Source organism: Pteronotus mesoamericanus, unplaced genomic scaffold (genome assembly GCF_021234165.1).
Source record: "Pteronotus mesoamericanus isolate MK-2021 breed Mesoamerican mustached bat unplaced genomic scaffold, CSHL_Meso_final scaffold_232, whole genome shotgun sequence".
Classification (NCBI taxonomy): Eukaryota; Metazoa; Chordata; class Mammalia; order Chiroptera; family Mormoopidae; genus Pteronotus; species Pteronotus mesoamericanus.
The window spans coordinates 8,297,885-8,316,193 of NW_026555311.1; the positions used below are offsets into that span (position 1 = coordinate 8,297,885).

The window sequence follows — 18,309 nt, forward strand, 5'->3', positions numbered from 1 at the left end:
TTCTCTGCTTCTATGAGTATGACTATTTGAGATCCCTCATATAAGTTGAATCATGCAGTATTTGCCCTTATGGGACAGGCTTATTTCACTTAGCATAGTGTCCTCCAGGTTCATGCATGTCATCTCAAATAACAGGATTTTCTTCAAGGCCAAATGATATTTAATTGTATATGTATATCACATTTTCTTTATTCATTTGTCAGTGGACACTTGGATTATAAAAAAGAATCTATATGGTATGTTTTAAGTCTGACTAAATTAGTTCTCCTCATTGATTTTTACCTGGTGTTTTCTTATATACATTTACAATATTCACTGTTCTTACAATGCACACACACACACAAAAGAAACACAAGGAAACTGTTGGCAGTGATGGATATGTCTATTACCTTGATTGCGGTGATGGTTTCATGAGTGTATGCATATGTCCAAACTTACCAAATTGTATGCAGTATGTGTAATTTTTTTGTATATCAATTATACCTCAGTAAAACTATTTAAAATAATAAAAACTCCTGTAAGACACTGAAGTAGAATTGAACAAATGGAAATACATCTATTTTTCTTGGATGGAATAATTCAAATTCATAAAGATGTTGTCTTAGATAATATACAAATTTAATGTGAACCCAATTCAAATACGAAATACTAACAAGTACTGGTATTTTTGATATAGAAAAATTGCAGGAATCTGTACAACTTAGTCTAATTCACAATTTTAGCCAGATATTAATGAGATTATATTTTTACCTATTAATCAGTGATTCATTCTTTGTTCAATATGAAAAAGAGACTAGAAGGATACGTATACCTTCAGTAAATGAGTATTTTTAATTGTGTGAATCACATACTCTTACCCTAATTCTCTTCGAGAGTCCATTTTCAATTAAACTGTAACATATTATTGGGCATATAATTTCTTATTACCATGCTGTTGCTTTAAAATTGAATTAGCTACTTCAAAATAATGTTTAAATGATTTCATGATATATTTGCAATATTAAAGACTAAATCTTTAAAAACAAATAAGTATTCAGTATTTCACAATTACTGATTTCTTCTAATTATATAAGATAACATGTTCTTTCTTCTTTATACCTTACCTCATATTTTTAAATAAAATTAAATGTTGAGAAGTACAAAAAGGTAAAAGCAAATCTGATTTGCTGCCTGGTTTGAACTGAAGAGTTCTGAGTCCATTAACTGTAATGTATATGTAGTCTCAAGTAACAGCTAAAAAAAGGTATGCCATGAGCTTCAACTTAAGGTTTGAATTTTTAAAAGCTATTTCAGTGTATATGCTCATCAGCTTGAAAACAGCATGAATGTGCTTTTTGACCTGCAAATATTTTCCAATTATATCTTATAATCAGTTATTAAAAGAAAGAGAAAATAGAACATGCAGTCTTCTGTGTCCAGCTGTTTTAGAACTCTTTTAATGGAAAAAAAATCATCATTTTAAAGATTTGGTTTTAATTTTCATGAGAAAGATGTCTGTTTTGAAATAATGTACAACTGAGGTCCTCTAGTGTCATAGCTAAATATAACACCAGTTGTTAAGATTTTATGAAGTTTGTGTCAGAGAGAGCGAGGGCTGGGAGGGAGGAAAAGAACAGGGACCAGAGGGATTACTACTTGAGATTTGAGCCGTAGCGCAGAACCAAATGAACCCAAGAACTAGGTGGTTATGTTTTATTTGTAAATCAATATTAAGGAAAGTTTCATTTTTAAGAGGGGAAGGATTTGCATTCTTTCACATTGACATATTTATCAATGTAATTATAGTTGTCTTAAGTTTGGAATATTTCCTTTATATAGCTGGTTTATTTTTTGAAGATTCTAATGAAAACACTGTTAAAATTCCACATTGTTCTTGTTTTGCACATTCCCTATAAGCTTAGGACTGGCTGTGTGGCACTTTAATATGGGACATAATATGATAAAGAGGAATAGTTTACAGTCGGTTTAAATAACCTTTCTTTATGAATAGTAACTTTTGGGGGTTTTTTACAGACTATGGAAAATATTGACATTGCTTCATTTTAAAATATGGTTCATAATCAGAAATTACCAGACAACTGAGGGAAAAAATTAGTTCAAGAGAAAGAGAGCCAAGGGAGGAAAAAAAAATTAACCAGAGGAAATGAAGATAATAAACTTTTTTGCTTCCTGAATCAAAAGAACTCTAATAACTGTCCTTAGAGAGACTCAAAAGAATAACATATTCATAACCAAAGGACATGATCCAATGAAAAGGAACAACTAGAGGAATTAGGGTACATAGGACTAAAGGCCATGTTCATGGGAAATAAAACAGAAAGTTGACATAGAAAACAGATCCAATTTTCATATGCATACTGTAGTTCCAACTAAAAGATATGGTGGAATGAGAAAATAACGAAAGACATAACAAATCGCCTTTTCCTTATTAATGTTTCTATGTTAATGGAACTTGAGTCTTAAAAGGGCACACCTAATGCTTACTAGCACAAATGCACAAATGCCCATACTGTAGACATACTATACTAAATATTATCTATGGATAAAGTGAACAACAATCCTGAAAGCCTCCAGGGAGGAATAGCATGGTATCTGCAAAAAATTAGAATCAGACTGACAACAGACTTCTTGCCATTAATGAAGAACACTCAAAGACAATGGAGAAACTCCAAGTTCAAGGGCAAGAATAAGACATTTTAAGACATGCCATGCTTTAAAATGTCCCTACTCCTTTCCCCCTGATATGCAATGGCCTTTGCCTTTTGAATTGCTGTGTATTACCCCCTTCGAGGACTTGCCTATAGTGCCTTCTGCCTAAAGCACACATTTCCAAGAGAGCTACATGTCTTTTTCACTTCTTTTAGATTTCTGCATAAGTATCTACCTTTGTTGTGAGGCCTCTCTTCTCTTTTTTTTTTTTTGTTCTTAGCATTTAATCACTACATGTGATACTATGTATATACTTGTTTGTTTAGCCTTCAAGAAAGAAGTGCAGGGTAGGTTATTTTTGTTGTTTGTTTTTATCTCATTTATCAAATACGGTAAGATAAAAAGTAGCTATTTATATTATGAAAAAGTAGAAATATATTAGTTATATCATTGTGCACAGTGAAGAGTTGATGTTATTAAATAAAAATCTAATCACCAGAAAAATTGAAACAGAAACTTTTTCAAAGGGTAGTTACCTCTGCAGAGTCAGAGTAGGATGAAAGGAGAGGATTATAGTCTTTCATCTCTGATTCTTTCTTATGTTTTTTTAGAGGTGGGAGTCATATTGCAACTTTTTTAATGTTATTCAGCCTACTTTTTAAAAACATCAGTTTATTGAGGTGTAATTTACATACCTTAAAATTTACACTTGTACTATTCAATTAAAACCTGCAGAAGGTCAGTTCTGCAAACACAGTCATGTACCCATCATCAAAATTAAAAATAGAACAGTCTATCACGCATAATTTCCTCCTATTTGTAGTCAACCTGTCCCCTTATGCAAGCCCATGACAATTATTGATCTGTTATTTCATCTTTTTACTTTTAATTTGTCTTTTATTTAGTGTGGGTTTCTTGTAGCCTGAATATAAACATCTTAATTATTATCTATTCTGATAATCCTTTTTATAGTTGGCTAGTTTACATAACTTACATTTCATATACTAATTTGTACATATGAATTAAAATCTATTCATTGTTTTCCAGTTATTCCTTTTTTTGTTCTTTTTTCCTTTAATTGTGCCTGCTTTTCAATGGATTATTTTTTATTAATTCCAATTTTTCTCTTAACATTTTCTCTTTACATTTTGACTTATTTATACCTCTTCAAAAAATTATTTTTAATGGTTACCTGCAAATATTAATCAACTTTTAAAGTAAATTCAAAATGTAAAAAAATGGGTAGAAAGGAAACTTATACCAAAATGTTAATATTGTTGGGTGGGGCATTGGGTTTGAATGAGTCTCCCCTACTTTTCTGTAGATCATTTCTAACTCCCTACATGATTGATGTTTGATTTAAAAAAAAAAAATTGAGATGGAAAGAAAGAAAGGAACTGGGCATCCCTGTGGAAGATGGCTTAGAGGAATAGGATAACAGTTAAAGAAAACTCTTTGATAAATCATAAAGTACTACAGGTTGCTTTGCAGATTGGTATGGTAAGTAAGATCATGTCTATCTACTATGAAATTTACTGTAGCTATTTTTCAGGGACTTGACTATTTTTCTCTTGAGCAAGATAGATGGTTTTCATTGAATTAGTTCTACCATATATCTGAAAGTTTCCTGGTAATTTGGAAAGGCCAAAATTAAATTCTCTTCCTGGAAAGAACAAATGTGCTATTAGAGTAGCCTTTAGGAAACTGTGGTAGGATCTTTGTCAGATGAATACTAATGTAGTCATAAAATTCAAAATATGTAAAATGGATATTTTAGAAAATGTATGGACTTTATTTTCTCTGAGTAGTGGAGAAACAATAAAAATATGACTTTGAATTTTGTCACAAAACCTAATTTCATTAATCAAAATAGGTTCTATATCTACTGTGTAATTGATCTGTGATTTTTTTGTTTCCTTTGTAGCTATTCAAAGGTTTTATGCATAGCATTTGAGGTACTCCAGGGCTTACAGTATATGAACAAACATGGGATAGTACATCGGGCACTGTCTCCTCACAATATACTTTTGGACAGAAAGGTAATTGTCAAAAAAAAACATTAATGTTTGCTTGTTATTTAAGATTGAAAACTACTGAAATCAGGCCCACTCAGGTAATCAGAGGGTAGGATAAGAATATATTTTCAGAATATTCATAATGAAAAGGTGTACTTGTGGTGTTAGAAAAAACAAGTATAAATTATATAAATCCATGTGTGTTTCACATGCATTGCTTTTTTTTCTAAGAGTCAGTTTCTAACATCATGTTTGTTTCTTTCATTTATTTTCTAAAAAATATGTATTGAAGCTTCTTAATCCACCCCTCCTGAATTTGCTTTTATCTTAAGAAAGCCGCTCAATTTACATAGAATATTTTTCCTCATAGCACAACTGCATTGCATTTTCTCCTCTTTATACTTTGTCCCTATTTTCTCTTATGTTATTCCCCATTTTCCAGTTGTTCATAGGTACTTAGCTTTTTTTTTTTGAGTGCTGCTTCTATACTATGAGTGATTAATTAGAAGCTACTCAACCCTTCTAATAGAATTATAGGTTGCAAAGTGGTACATTTTCAGGAATAATCATAACTTCATTATTTTTCATAAGCATGTGAAAATGGGATTACTCTTTTTCTCTTGATTCTTTTCCAAATTTTCTGTACAGTTACCCTATTATGTTAAAAATCACAAGAGAAAGTGGTGCTTATTCATTTCATACTTACAGTAGTAGGGTACCTAGCCAATGTGAATTGCTTTAAAATATAAATGTTTTATAATTCTGAGGAATGAATTTCTGAGGGAAAAAAACAAACCAATTCTGAAATCAACTTAATGTTTTAATCTTAAACATCTAAAAAAGGGAAAATTTAAGAGACTTATAAAGTACATTTGCCTTTTAGTAAGAACCTCAGTTTTGTGATCATTATGATAATTCTCAAACAATATCAAAAATTGTTGGAAATCTAGCAAATTCACTAATACCTTGAAGATTTGGGGCCTGATCTTTTCAATTAAGAACTCCCATGTCTGGGTTAAATTATAACATTGTCAATGGAATTGCAACTCACTGAAAAAAAATATTTTGTGAATGTTACCACAAAATAGTCTAAGCAAGGATTCACAGCAAATGAGAAGACTTTTGCTTTTCTTGCTGTTGTCAAGAAGTCTGGAAAATATGAAAAACAAAAATTTTATGTTCATGTGTGTACATAAATTTTTACATACATGTATGTGTACATTTATATAAATATGAATGTATATGTATATACATAGATTATATTTGTAAGAAATATAAAGAAAACTTCAAACATTTGGAAATAGTTTTTAATAAAATTATGGTAAATTAATATATATTTTAATGTATCTGACCATATGATGGTTTCTTCACTTATAAAATGTATAATGATAATCTTCCCTACCAGTAATATTAACATACTTCAGAGTGATTTTTTTTCCTTTACTTTTGTAGGGACATGTTAAATTGTCTAAATTTGGACTTTATCATATGACAGCTCATGGCGATGATGTTGATTTTCCAATTGGGTAAGAATATGTTTTCTTTGAGCTCTGTCTTAAACTTTATAATCTTTGATAAAAATGTGAGTTTTGTTAATTACTGGTGACATTACCTTTTGATGTGCAACTAGCTTTACTTTATCAACATAACTTTATTTTTCAAATACTTTTAAAAGAGTAGCTAGCGAATTTTCCCAGCACCCAAAAGTTTCGCGATTTTGATCTTTCATGAATTAACAGAGAGGCTGACACGTTATTTACCTTGCTTACTTTATATGTTCGCTAATTAATTTTGTTTAATTCAGAATTAGATAAATGTGAGTCAAGAATCCTGACCAGATTCTTAAATATTTAGTGATACCGTGTGTCCTCAAAAGACTGAGAAAAATTGCTCTCATTTTATTTTTGTTTCTGAATTTCTCTATTTTTTTAAGGTATAATTGTATCTTAAGACTCAAATGAGTCATTGTAAATTTCAGAAGTAATGGGATAGATTCTATGCCTGAAAGTCTGTGTTTGAGAGCTTTATTTGATCACTTCTGATATAGAAATTCATGTTAATGTTGTCCTCTAAGAAAAGAATGAAAGTTTTTTTCATCCTGCACTCAAATGTCTGCTTTTGACATAGATCTTTGTATCATATTTATTGTGTGATTGCTTTTTAAACATTTAAATAATATAATTCTTTTATTATTTGAGTGTTTAATTTTGACATTATTTTAGGTACAAACTAGTGCAAAGAATTCCTGTATACCCTTTACTCAGATTCCCCAAATATTAATATTTGGCTACATTTGCTTTATCTCTTTTTTTAATTCCTATATATGTATGTGTATATAAATATATTTTAATCATTTAAGAGTAATTAGTACCTAAAATAGCCTTTACCCCTAAGTATTTTAGCTTGTATTTCCTAAAGAATTTTTTTATATAACCACAAACCAGTTATTGAAACCAGGAAATTAATGTTAATATAATACCATTATATAAACTAGGAACCTTTATCATATTTTTCAGTTGCTGGGTGGTAGTTTTTAATTGTATCCATTTGTGTTTTGCTGATTGAACTCTCTGAAATCAGTGTCATCATCCCATTATTGAGAACTATGGATCAGAGTCATGGAGTATTTATCTGCTTAAAAAAATAATTATGTGTTTTAAAATAGGTCTTATTTATAAATTACCCTTTTATCTTTAAAGGTCAAATTGTAGGTTTCTTACCAAAATTAGATATGTTAGGACATTGAGCAAAAAAGGGAAAAGGACTCATGGACATGGACAGCAGTGTGGTGATTTGTAGGGAGGGAGAGGGGCGGGGGGTATAAGGGGACTAAATGATAATGGAAAAAAATACAATAAAAAATAAATAAACTGTGTAATCATTCTTTCCTTTATTTATTAAGAAAATATGTATTCGGCACCTTCTCTTCTGCCTGCTGAATATACAAAATCAATAAAGTAGGTTCCTGTCCTCAAGAGGCTCAAGGTCTATTGGGATTCTTTTTTTGTTTTGCTAGCCTATTTATGAAGGTACATAAATTCATAATTTTTAAAGTTTTGCATTTCAAAACTTGTGGGCATAGGCAACAAGTAACTGTTGTTACAAGTACTAAAACAGTGTTTTGTAAAAATAACATACACTATTTGTTTAAAAACAACTTTTGAATGTAATAGAAATAAGTTCACAATAACTCTCTAGTATCTTCATCATATGTGATAGTTACCTTTTGAAGTAGCTTTAAGGACCTATAGTAAATGTGATTCCTACTGCTCCTTTATTTTGTCTAAATTAATTTGTGTGAGAGAGAACTCCAAACACATAACATAAACAAGAATTACTTTTATTTTTTGCCTTTTACTTAAAGGTGCTTTAGGTTATAGTGATGAATAGAAAAAAGGAAGTGATTTTTCTTGAAACATATCAAGCATTCTTGAACTACATTTGAATTTAAAATGCTTGGGTGGAATTGGTCTTACATTGCCATTTGGTCTGGCTTACTTTGAAGTCTCAGACCCAAAGGGTCTGAACAGAAAGTATCAAAGAGCAAAATGTGAAACACTAGCCAGGAAAAATAAAGTGATCAAAAAGCTAAGGCATGAGAGAAAATATTTATACCAGAAGAAGGTTGCAGTTGATTCAAAAGACAAATATTGAGGAATAACAAAGTAAAATGTTAACATCTGTTTCAAAGTATTATAAAGAGTTAGAATTGGACATTCATTTTAGCAGGCCAGTAGCTTAATACCTTGTTTAAACTTCAAACAGGTGATGAAAGCCACTTATATTTACCTCTCCAGTCATACAGCAAGGTTCTGGTAATTTTCTTTGAGTGTTAAAATGTTATGTTAAAGGAAAAATACTTGTTACAAAGAGATATTCTACATTAAAAAACAATCTCAGGGCTTATTGTTTTTATTAATTTAATCAGCCCTTGATTGGAGCAAGGGCCACCTATGCTTCTAGAGTTCAGCAGTCAAAGTTTTAGGTGTGATAATTTACTTATAGTGTTGCTTGACTTTTTACTACCCATATATTCTTTTTTGGGTTAGAAGTTGGAAATTGGGGTTGAAAATGACCAGTTTTTCTGGATATATTATGACAATGATGATATAAGTGCAATATTGCAATTGTGTCATATTTTCTAGTTTTATTAATGTATTTACATTTATATATTCACAAACATTTATAACAGCTTAATTACGCAGGCATTATTATTTCTATTTTACAGATTAAGAAACCCAAATCACATATAGAATATGTGCTAGGACTGAAATATAGACTACAGGTATTATTTTATCAAGTCTAGCCTATTTCCACTAGTCTTCAGCTGTCTCCAGAAATATCCCATACTCATGTAGAAGAGGAGTATAATATCTTAGGGGAAAATAACACACAAATTTGTGAATGAGAGAAATACATGGAGAAATTAAAAGAAAATATTAATATCACCCTCATGATTATATTAAAATGAAAGAAATTAAAAAACCTAATTTGCCTATTTTAGTTATATTCCCTGACTTAATTGACTTATAATTTACAAATAAATAAGAAGTATTGACAATCATACTGTGAGAACGTGGGTATAGAAAAACACAGTAAGAGAAATGGAAGTAATAGTTGAGTGCCTACATTATATTTATTACATAGATGTTACATATATGTAAGTATATTTTGATTAATGTCATTATTACAGGGTGGCATAATCTAATATCATTGAATCAAAATCTAGATGGTTGCGCTCATGACTAAATTTGACAATAAGTGAAGAAAGGGTATTCATATATGCAACAAAAAGAGCAGAATTTCACTCATTTTTCATTTATATTCTGAAGCTGTTCTCTTTCCTTTTGTGTCTAGTCAGCAGGATTCAAATTTAACAATTGCTGATAAGTCTGATTCTTATGTATGATCTGCTTTTTAAATTGTTGTCTGTAAGACAGTCCTAACTGGCATTTTGAAAAGGAATTGAGCAAAAAACATTTATGTATATATAATATAGAAACATAGTCAACAGTACAGTGATAGCAAGGCGCACAAGGGGATGGGTGTACACGGGGGGGGGCAGAGGGGAGACGAAAGGGGATGGAAAGAGACTTTGCTTTGGGCAAAGGGCACACGATGCAGTGTGCAGGTGCTGTTTTGTTGAGTTGTGCACTCGAAACCTGTATGGTTTTGTGAACCAGTGTTACCCCTATTAATTCAATTAAAAAATAAATATTCTTTTTACTAACAAAAGTATACTGAGCATATCTTATACTTAAATTTCATTGATAGTGGCTGAGGATTTATAAGAAAGAATGATACACCAGTACCCTCAAGGAGTGTATTTATATGAGAGGTAATTTTTTGTATATTAAAAAATATAAACATAAAAACTCAAAATTGTAATATTATATATTGTGTATAGCCTATTACATAAAATATAGAACAGGTAAAATAAGTAGCTGATAGCCACTAGAGAACCATAAGAAAGATACTAATAAAATACTACGGAGAGCCTAAGGAGAAATAATTTCCATCTTACCAGATCAACTTCAGGCTCATGAAATTATTCATGAAATATATCATGAATCTATCAGAAAAAAAAGAGTTTTAGTCTTATAGGAAGATTTTTTTTAATGTAATATGGTTTTCTTACCAATTTCAATATATTTTACCATTGGATTTTTCTACTAAGCATTTCCCTGCACTTGATAAATACAAATATGTATCTTCAATGAAATATACTGAAATTAAACATCAAATTCTCATGAAGACTATGACCAAAATATAGTAACTAGGATGAAACGGTTGATTGGAGAGAAAATACAAATTACCAAAATTCCCAAAGAGTATTTAAAAATCTGAAAACACCAATCACAGAAGTGTAGAAAAAGTTGCCTTTCCCAAGAGAGATACTGAGACCAGACTCAGACAAATTCTACCAAATCTGTAATGAAGGGTTAAATTCATTGCTTTTTAAATTACAGTGCTATACATTTCAGGGAGTTTCTTTTTCTGTTGTCAAGGAAAACCCTTCTTTTTTTTAATTTTGGGAATATATTTTATTTAACCCATATACCCCAAAATTATATTTTAACATGTAATCAATATAAAAATTATTGAGATATTTTACATTATTTTTCTTTTTTACAGGTCTTCCAGATCTAGTGTATATTTTTATACTTACAGTACATTTCAAATCAGGCTAGCCATATTTCAAATGCTCAATAGTCACAAGTGGCTAGTGCCTACCATGTTGGACAGTATAGCACTAAAGCATAAAAATCCAAATTTCTTAACACAGTGTACAAAGTCCCATGTTCCTTCCTTCCCTGATCCTCTGCCTCTCTCCCATATATGCCCCGCACTCCTTGTTCTAGCCTTATTATGCTATACGTACACTCCTTCACCATCCATGATTGTTGCCCCTTCTTGAGTGCTGCCCCCACTCCCGTCAGTCCTCTTTGCCACCCAACTCTGCCCGCCCCCTTAGCACTGCCTCATTGGTTGAGCGATAAGCTACTGTGACATTAATACTAAGACTTCTCAAAGGTAACACATAAATTTGTTTAAATACAAATTTTACTTAGATTCTACTTTTAAATTTATTATTTTAACAATATTATTATATGGCATCATGTTATTTTATGTCATTATTCACTTGATTATCCATAAAAACTACTCAAGCACCCTCATAAAAATTATTAGACTTAATAACTATATAGCAAGGTTGCTAGATACAAAATTAAATCAAAAATTATAAGTCAGCAAAAAAATATGGAATACCTAACAAGAATCTAATCAGGTAGAATCAATAATTTTGTGGGAAAAAATACATCTTTTTTGAAAGACCTAAATATATATGGATATATCATATTCACAGATTGTTAGGGTCAGTATTGGAAATATGCCAGTTCTCCCTACCCTGTCTCTACATTTGATCAAATTTCACTAGAAATTCCAACTGCGTGCATGTGTGTGTGTGTGTGTGTGTGTGTGAGAGAGAGAGAGAGAGAGAGAGAGAGAGAGGGAGGGAGGGAGGGAGGGAGACAGACAGGACTTTGAAGGATAATTCTAGTATGTGTATATATAGAATAAACACCCAAAAAGGATCTAGACACTCCTGAAAATAAATTATAGAGTATGAGTGTGTTGGGAGAACTTGTCTTAACATTTATCAGTAATTATTATATAACGTTATAGACTAAAAATAGTGTAATGTTCAGTAATTGAAACAGGGCTCAATTGCTTATTTATATAAGAATAAAGATAAAATTGTACCTTTCATCATATGCAAAAACGATTCTAGTTGGACTAAGAAACTTAAGTATGCAAGGTAAATTATCAAACTCTTAGAAAATAACACAAGAAATCATTTTGACAAGATAAAAAATCACTAAGTATGGGAGAAAAGATTGTTTTGAAAAGTTAAAGGCTTCTCATTCTTAAACAGATATCAAAAAGAGAATGAAAAAACAAGCCAGAATATGGCAGAAATTATTTTAAATCATAACTAATGAAAATGGAATTAATATCCAGAATTATAAAGAACTCTTTCAAAACGGTAGTAGAAATATCAACAACTGTGGAGTAAAGGGTTAACATAGCAAGCATGTGATGGCTAACCTTAGAAACTAAGTCCTCCTTGCAGAGTCAGTCCTTGACTAGCAAAGGGTAACTTAAATTTTAAAAGCACTTGATCCCATGGTTTCCTAACTAGAAAGGCTTGTTTTCGGTGCTTGTTTGTGTAAGGAATGTGACTTATGCAGAACAATTGTTTTCCTTCTAGGGGTCTTGAATTTTGATGTCTGCTAAGCTAAAGATGTCTATATGACCAGTTAACAAAAAAACCTTGGGCACTGAGCCTTTAATGAGCTTTCCTGGCCAGAAGCACTACATGCATGTTTCTTCATTTTTGTTATGGGGAGAATTTGTGTTTCATGTGACCTCTTATAGGCTGGATACTTTCTGGACAGACTTTGTATGGTGCCAGGTGTGTACTGAAAATATTGGGAGGAATACTTTGTAAAACATATGATTATCTAACCACTATGCTCTATCCCTGAAACTAATACAAAATAATATTGAATGTAAAAAATAAAGAAAAAAGACTTAAACAGGCATGTCATATAATAGCAAACCTAAATATCTAATAAACATGAAAACATGCCTCACTGTTCTTAACAGGGAAATACAAATTAAAATCACAATGATATATAGGCCTCGCCTACCAAATTGTCAAATATTAAAAAGCCTGCCACTATCAAGTGTTGGAGGGGAATTAAAGAATAGGAAATGTAATACACTACTAGTGTGAATATAAATTGTTTCAATGCCTTAAAAAAAACCTTTGTCAAAATATCATAAAGTTAAAAGCTAAAAATAGCTTAGAAGTTCAATTCTAGGTTTATATCCTTTGACAAACTTTTGCAGATGTACACTGTACATAGTACACAGTTTATAATATTTATTTTTAATTTTTTATCCTCACCCGAGTACATTTGTTTCATTGCTTTTAGAGAGAGAAGAAGGGTGTAGGGGAGGAAGAGAGAGTAAGCAAAATATTTATGTGAGAGAGAAACATCAATTCTGGAATTGAACCTGCAGCAACCTGAGTATGTGCCCTGACTGGGAATCGAGCCTGCTGCCTTTTGGTCTACAGGACAGTGCTCCAACCAACTGAGCCACACGAGCCAGGGCTGAGCAACTCTGTTTATAATATTTAAAAAAACAGCAAACAAGTTAAATAACTCTTGATATTAGAATGGATAAATAAATTATGGTATATTCATAAAATATAAATAAAAATTAATGACATAGCTATATGCAACAGTATGGATGACTTTCAAATCAATAATGTTGATTGAAAAACAAATCACAAAAGTACAGTGTACAGTAATATAAAGTTCAGAAATATGTTTGATTAAACATGTACTTTTTAGAGATACACATATACGATAAAATTATAAGGAAATGGAAGAAAATTATAAATATCAAAATTCCATCTGTCTGTTCCTTTTTGGGGGATACCAGGGAGAAACAAATAGGGAGAAGCAGAAATGGACCTTTAGTGATAATAAGATGTTCTTTACTTAAACTGCTTGGTAAGTACACAGGTGTTCACCAGAGCTTTATTCTCTATACCTTATTCATATTTAATAGTCTGTCTTTAGTAAATATTTACTCACTACAGTATTTACTAAAGCAGTTTTCAAGAAAACTTATGTTGGTGAAGGTAAGAAAATCTTGTCACCCTCTTGGATTGCCTATAAGAATATAAACCGAAACAACCTGGAAGAGCAACTTGGCAATATGTATCAAAATTTTCAATGCATAAACCTTATGGCTTTGTAGTGTCATACCTAGAAATTTGTCTGTCATCTCTACCAACATTTGTGGGAAATGGCAATATTCATTTCAATACAGTTTATAATAGTAAAAGAATGGAACTTCCAAAATGTTCTTCATCAGAATTTGGTCAAATAAATTAAGTACCTCAATGCAATAGAATTATTGGCAGTTTTCTGAAAGGATGAGGCAAATCTATACTTACTATTGTAGAATGATCTCTATACTTTAAGTGAACAAAAAGGGGTACAGAGTAACGTGTATAGTATGCTGCCTTGTCGGACAGTGGTGATGGGTGGTCAAGTTTATATATACATAAATATGTACGAGTGACAGGAGTACAGAGGTGGAGAGTCTTAGTTTTTAATTTATATATTTTTATAATATTTTGACTTCCTACTCTTCAAAATAATAAATACTGTTCTCAATGATACAATGTTCCTCTACTTCTTTGCCCCTTTGTAGTTCATAGTAATTATTAATTTTTTAATATATCATTATAGGTATCCATCATACTTGGCACCTGAGGTAATTGCACAAGGAATTGTCAAAACCACTGATCATGTGCCAAATGAAAAACCTTTGCCTTCTGGCCCCAAGTCAGATGTGTGGTCTCTGGGAATAATTTTATTTGAGCTTTGTGTGGTATGTATAAAGAACTTTAAAATAATAAAAAGAAATTGTATTTTTATTAGAATAATTTTTTCAATAGGAAAACTAGTCATAATATGTTTTTGCTTTGCAAATGGATTATCATGAAGATAAATGGCTTAATTCTCAATTTGACTTTTAGAAAAATTCTGTTTGACAATTTGCCTATTGTTTTGGTAGCTCTAGAACTTTTTACACTTTTACTAATTGTAAATGTAAATTTTACTAGGTATAAATACCATTTTGGTATCTCTAGAAATTTTTACACATATGAGGTATAAAAATTTACACTGTACAGTTACTTTTTTAAATGTTTTCACTAAAAATGTTTACATTAATCGATATGTTCTTGCTTTCTCCATTCTGTGGTAGTGTTCTTAAGTATCTTCTCCTCTCTTGTTCTCTAATATTTCCTATAAGAGTCACTTTGTTGACTTTTTATGAGGCCTTCCCGAGGAATCCTCTATATTTATTAGGGTAAAGATTAAACTGCAATTAAAAAGAAGGAAAAATGCAGTAGCTTAAAGTACGTTTTTCTCCCTCTTTTAACAGTCCAGTGAGGGTGGGGTGGGTTTTATTCCACAGTGTCATGCAGAAATCTAGACTATCAGGAATGTCTCCACGATTCTCAATATCTGGTTTCCAAAATTCTCCATAACCCTCCCTACTTTTTTTAACTATAAAGAAATGAGAGGAGAGATTCATGGTAACTGTAAGGATAGAATGTAAAAATTGCAATGATCAACTTTGTACTTTTCACTAGTGATAATTTACTCATGTTGCTACATATGGGTAAAAGGGAGACTAGGAAATGTTGCCTTTAGCTGGACACCTAAATACTGAAAATGAAGTTAAAAATGGATTTGGAGGGACAACTAACAACCTGTCAATTCTACCTTCAAGTATCTGCTCGCCTTAGGTTCCTATCTTCATTACACCCATTTTCTATTATAACACTTGTCAAATTTGTCTACTTTACTTGGACTATGAAGTTTTTTGAGGCAGAAATTTTTATTATTTATCTATTATCTCTGTTTTCCAAAGAATTTTCAAGATATTTTGAAAATATTGTCATTAATTCTTACTATATTTGAGAATTAGATTGACATTATTTTCCTCATTTTTGTATTTAAGAATTAATTTAACAGCAGAGGAAATAAAGCATAATTGTTAAGTGGTAAGCTTCTGTAGTCAGAGAGAACTGGGTTTGAATTCTGATGGTGCAAAGTATAGCTATGTGACTTAGGGTAGCTAACCTAACTTCCCAAGGCCTGGCCTCCACTTCTGTAAATGACAATAGTGTCTATATTGTAAAGTTGTTGGAAAAATTCAGTGAAATAATGTACAAAAATTACTTAGTGCAACATGTTACATAGGGAACAGCCCATAAATGTTAGCTTTTATGATTAATATTAAAATATGCAGAATAACATTTGTAGTTTACACATTGGCAGTGCTTTTTCCAAGAGAAAAAATGTCATTTTTTTTTATTCCTTGCTATCCTTTGTTTAGACCATATTACTTTTCATTGCTATAAAATAATAATAATAAGCCTCATTATTGTTTAAAATCATAGACAAATGAAAAATTGTATTGGAATGTGAAAGTGAAGTATACTTAACTGTAAATGTAAAGTATACAGCTTTTTTCTTTGTATTACCATCACCTATATCTAAACTCTTTACTAATGGCTGGGGTATGTCTTATATGAGTAATTTAACAAATGTTAATATTTACTGTACATATAGCATCATGACAAATTCAACAAGGAAGAGACTGTGATTAAGACACATACTGAAGGAGCTTTAATTAATTTAAATCCATAAACTTTGAGGATAAACACAGAGATCTGTGAGAATACCAAGAAAGGAAATATTAATTTCATAATATGAGATTTATGACATATTAAGTGGTATTCCAAGTTTAGGCAGTCTAATTTAAGGATGGCAAACTGAAAACATAGGGTTAAGTCTTCCTCTGCCTCATCGAACCCTTTGATTTAAAATATTAAGATATAAGTTAATAGCATACCAACTAACAAAGGGAGCCTTTGGTACACTAGAAATTCTAAGGAAGTAGGGGAGAAGCTCACCAGGAAGTCACTACAGCCACTCAGCCACCCAGAAGTTTTCATAGTTCAAAAGATGTATAGAATTTTGTAAAAATATGAGTGCATATCTAACAAATACCAAGCATCTTTAGATGACCTCTACAAATGAAAATGACTAACAGAATTTACATCATTGAAAAGACTTTAAAATAAATGTACATCTTCTTTAATAGATAAAGGAAACAATTCCATTCATGAAACAGTTACAGAAACTATGAATCAAGAACATTTACTGAAAAAGAACAAGAATCAGCTAAGAGTTTGAAGAAAAAAAATATGTTATTTTGAAACAAAAATATAAGTAGGTGGCTCATAGGAAACTGGACAGATTGAATATAGAAGATAAATTGAGTAATTCTCCCAGAATATGACACAAAGAGAAAGAGATTGAAAATATTTTAAAAATTTAAAAGAAATTTTAAAAGACAAGGAAGATAGAGTCAAATGTTATAGTATCTGTCTTATAATAACATTAGAGTAGAAAGTCCATGGTTTGAAAGAACCTACTAATTACCTTGCAAGGTGAATGACAGCAATCAAAACATACAAACAACAACAAATACCTGGAAATCTTATGCTAAATTTTCAGGAGATAACCAATAATAAAATAATATACCATATTTATTGAACACTTATTAAGAGCCAGGTATTCTAATCTCTTTACATCTGTTATCTCAATCTATTCTCACATTAGTTTTATTAAGTTTATCAGGGATTTTTTTTACTTTACAGATGAGGAAATTGAGGTACAGAAAAGTTAAGCAACATCTTCTAGTTATATAATAGTATGTAGTTGAACAGATTGGTAGCCATCAACCTGCATCCAAAAGTGGTACATTTAACCAAAACACTAAACTGTCTTTACTAAGCTCTGATGTCCTTATCAGTGTTAATGAGAAAAAAAAGTACACCCACAAAGAATGAGAATTAAACTGACAATTAACTTCTTAGCAGTGTGGAAGCAAGAAAACAGTGGGCCAATGCCATCAAAGTCCTCAGAAAAAGTAATCTTGAATTCTTTAATGCACAAAATTAACATTCAGGGGTGAAAATGAAATAATGGATATATAGAATTTTGATAGGAAGAAAAATTTATTGGTAGGGAAGTAACGAGTCAAAGGCAACAGGTCTGAATATGGGTAGTGTGTTCACTATATTGCAAGTAATCAAATTTAACTGCAACATATGTTTGTCATGTTCATTACAAAGTAGACAAATAGTAAGCATTTAGACTGAAAAGATGTATTAAGGTCACATTCTAGGAGACTTTAAATGCTAAAGTGAGAAGTTTATATTTAGTTATGTAAGATATGGGGGCCATTTAAAGTTTTTAAACATGCTGATAAAATCAAAATTTTAGAATATGATAGTTTTTTAGATGGTTAATCTGATATATAAGAGATTGAGAAGAGAGAGATGTGGTTATTTTTTTCCATCATCTCTCCAACATGTATTTCTAATTTCATAAATACTTGAGAAAGATTTCTGTCTTTTTTAAGAAATTGGAGTCTCATTTTCTCTATATAAAAACCATGCTATCTCTTCTTAAGCTTT

General features: G+C 30.9%; 1 protein-coding gene across 1 annotated transcript in view; it reads left to right on the forward strand.

Annotated features, from left to right (window-relative positions):
* The window catches only part of TBCK (TBC1 domain containing kinase), a 173,375-nt gene that overhangs the window by 34,597 nt on the left and 120,469 nt on the right, over positions 1-18,309 (forward strand). The window contains exons 4-6 of the mRNA XM_054591648.1: positions 4,574-4,688; positions 6,117-6,190; positions 14,498-14,639. Coding sequence (XP_054447623.1) covers positions 4,574-4,688; positions 6,117-6,190; positions 14,498-14,639 — 331 coding nt within the window. The remainder of the gene's footprint in view (positions 1-4,573; positions 4,689-6,116; positions 6,191-14,497; positions 14,640-18,309) is intronic.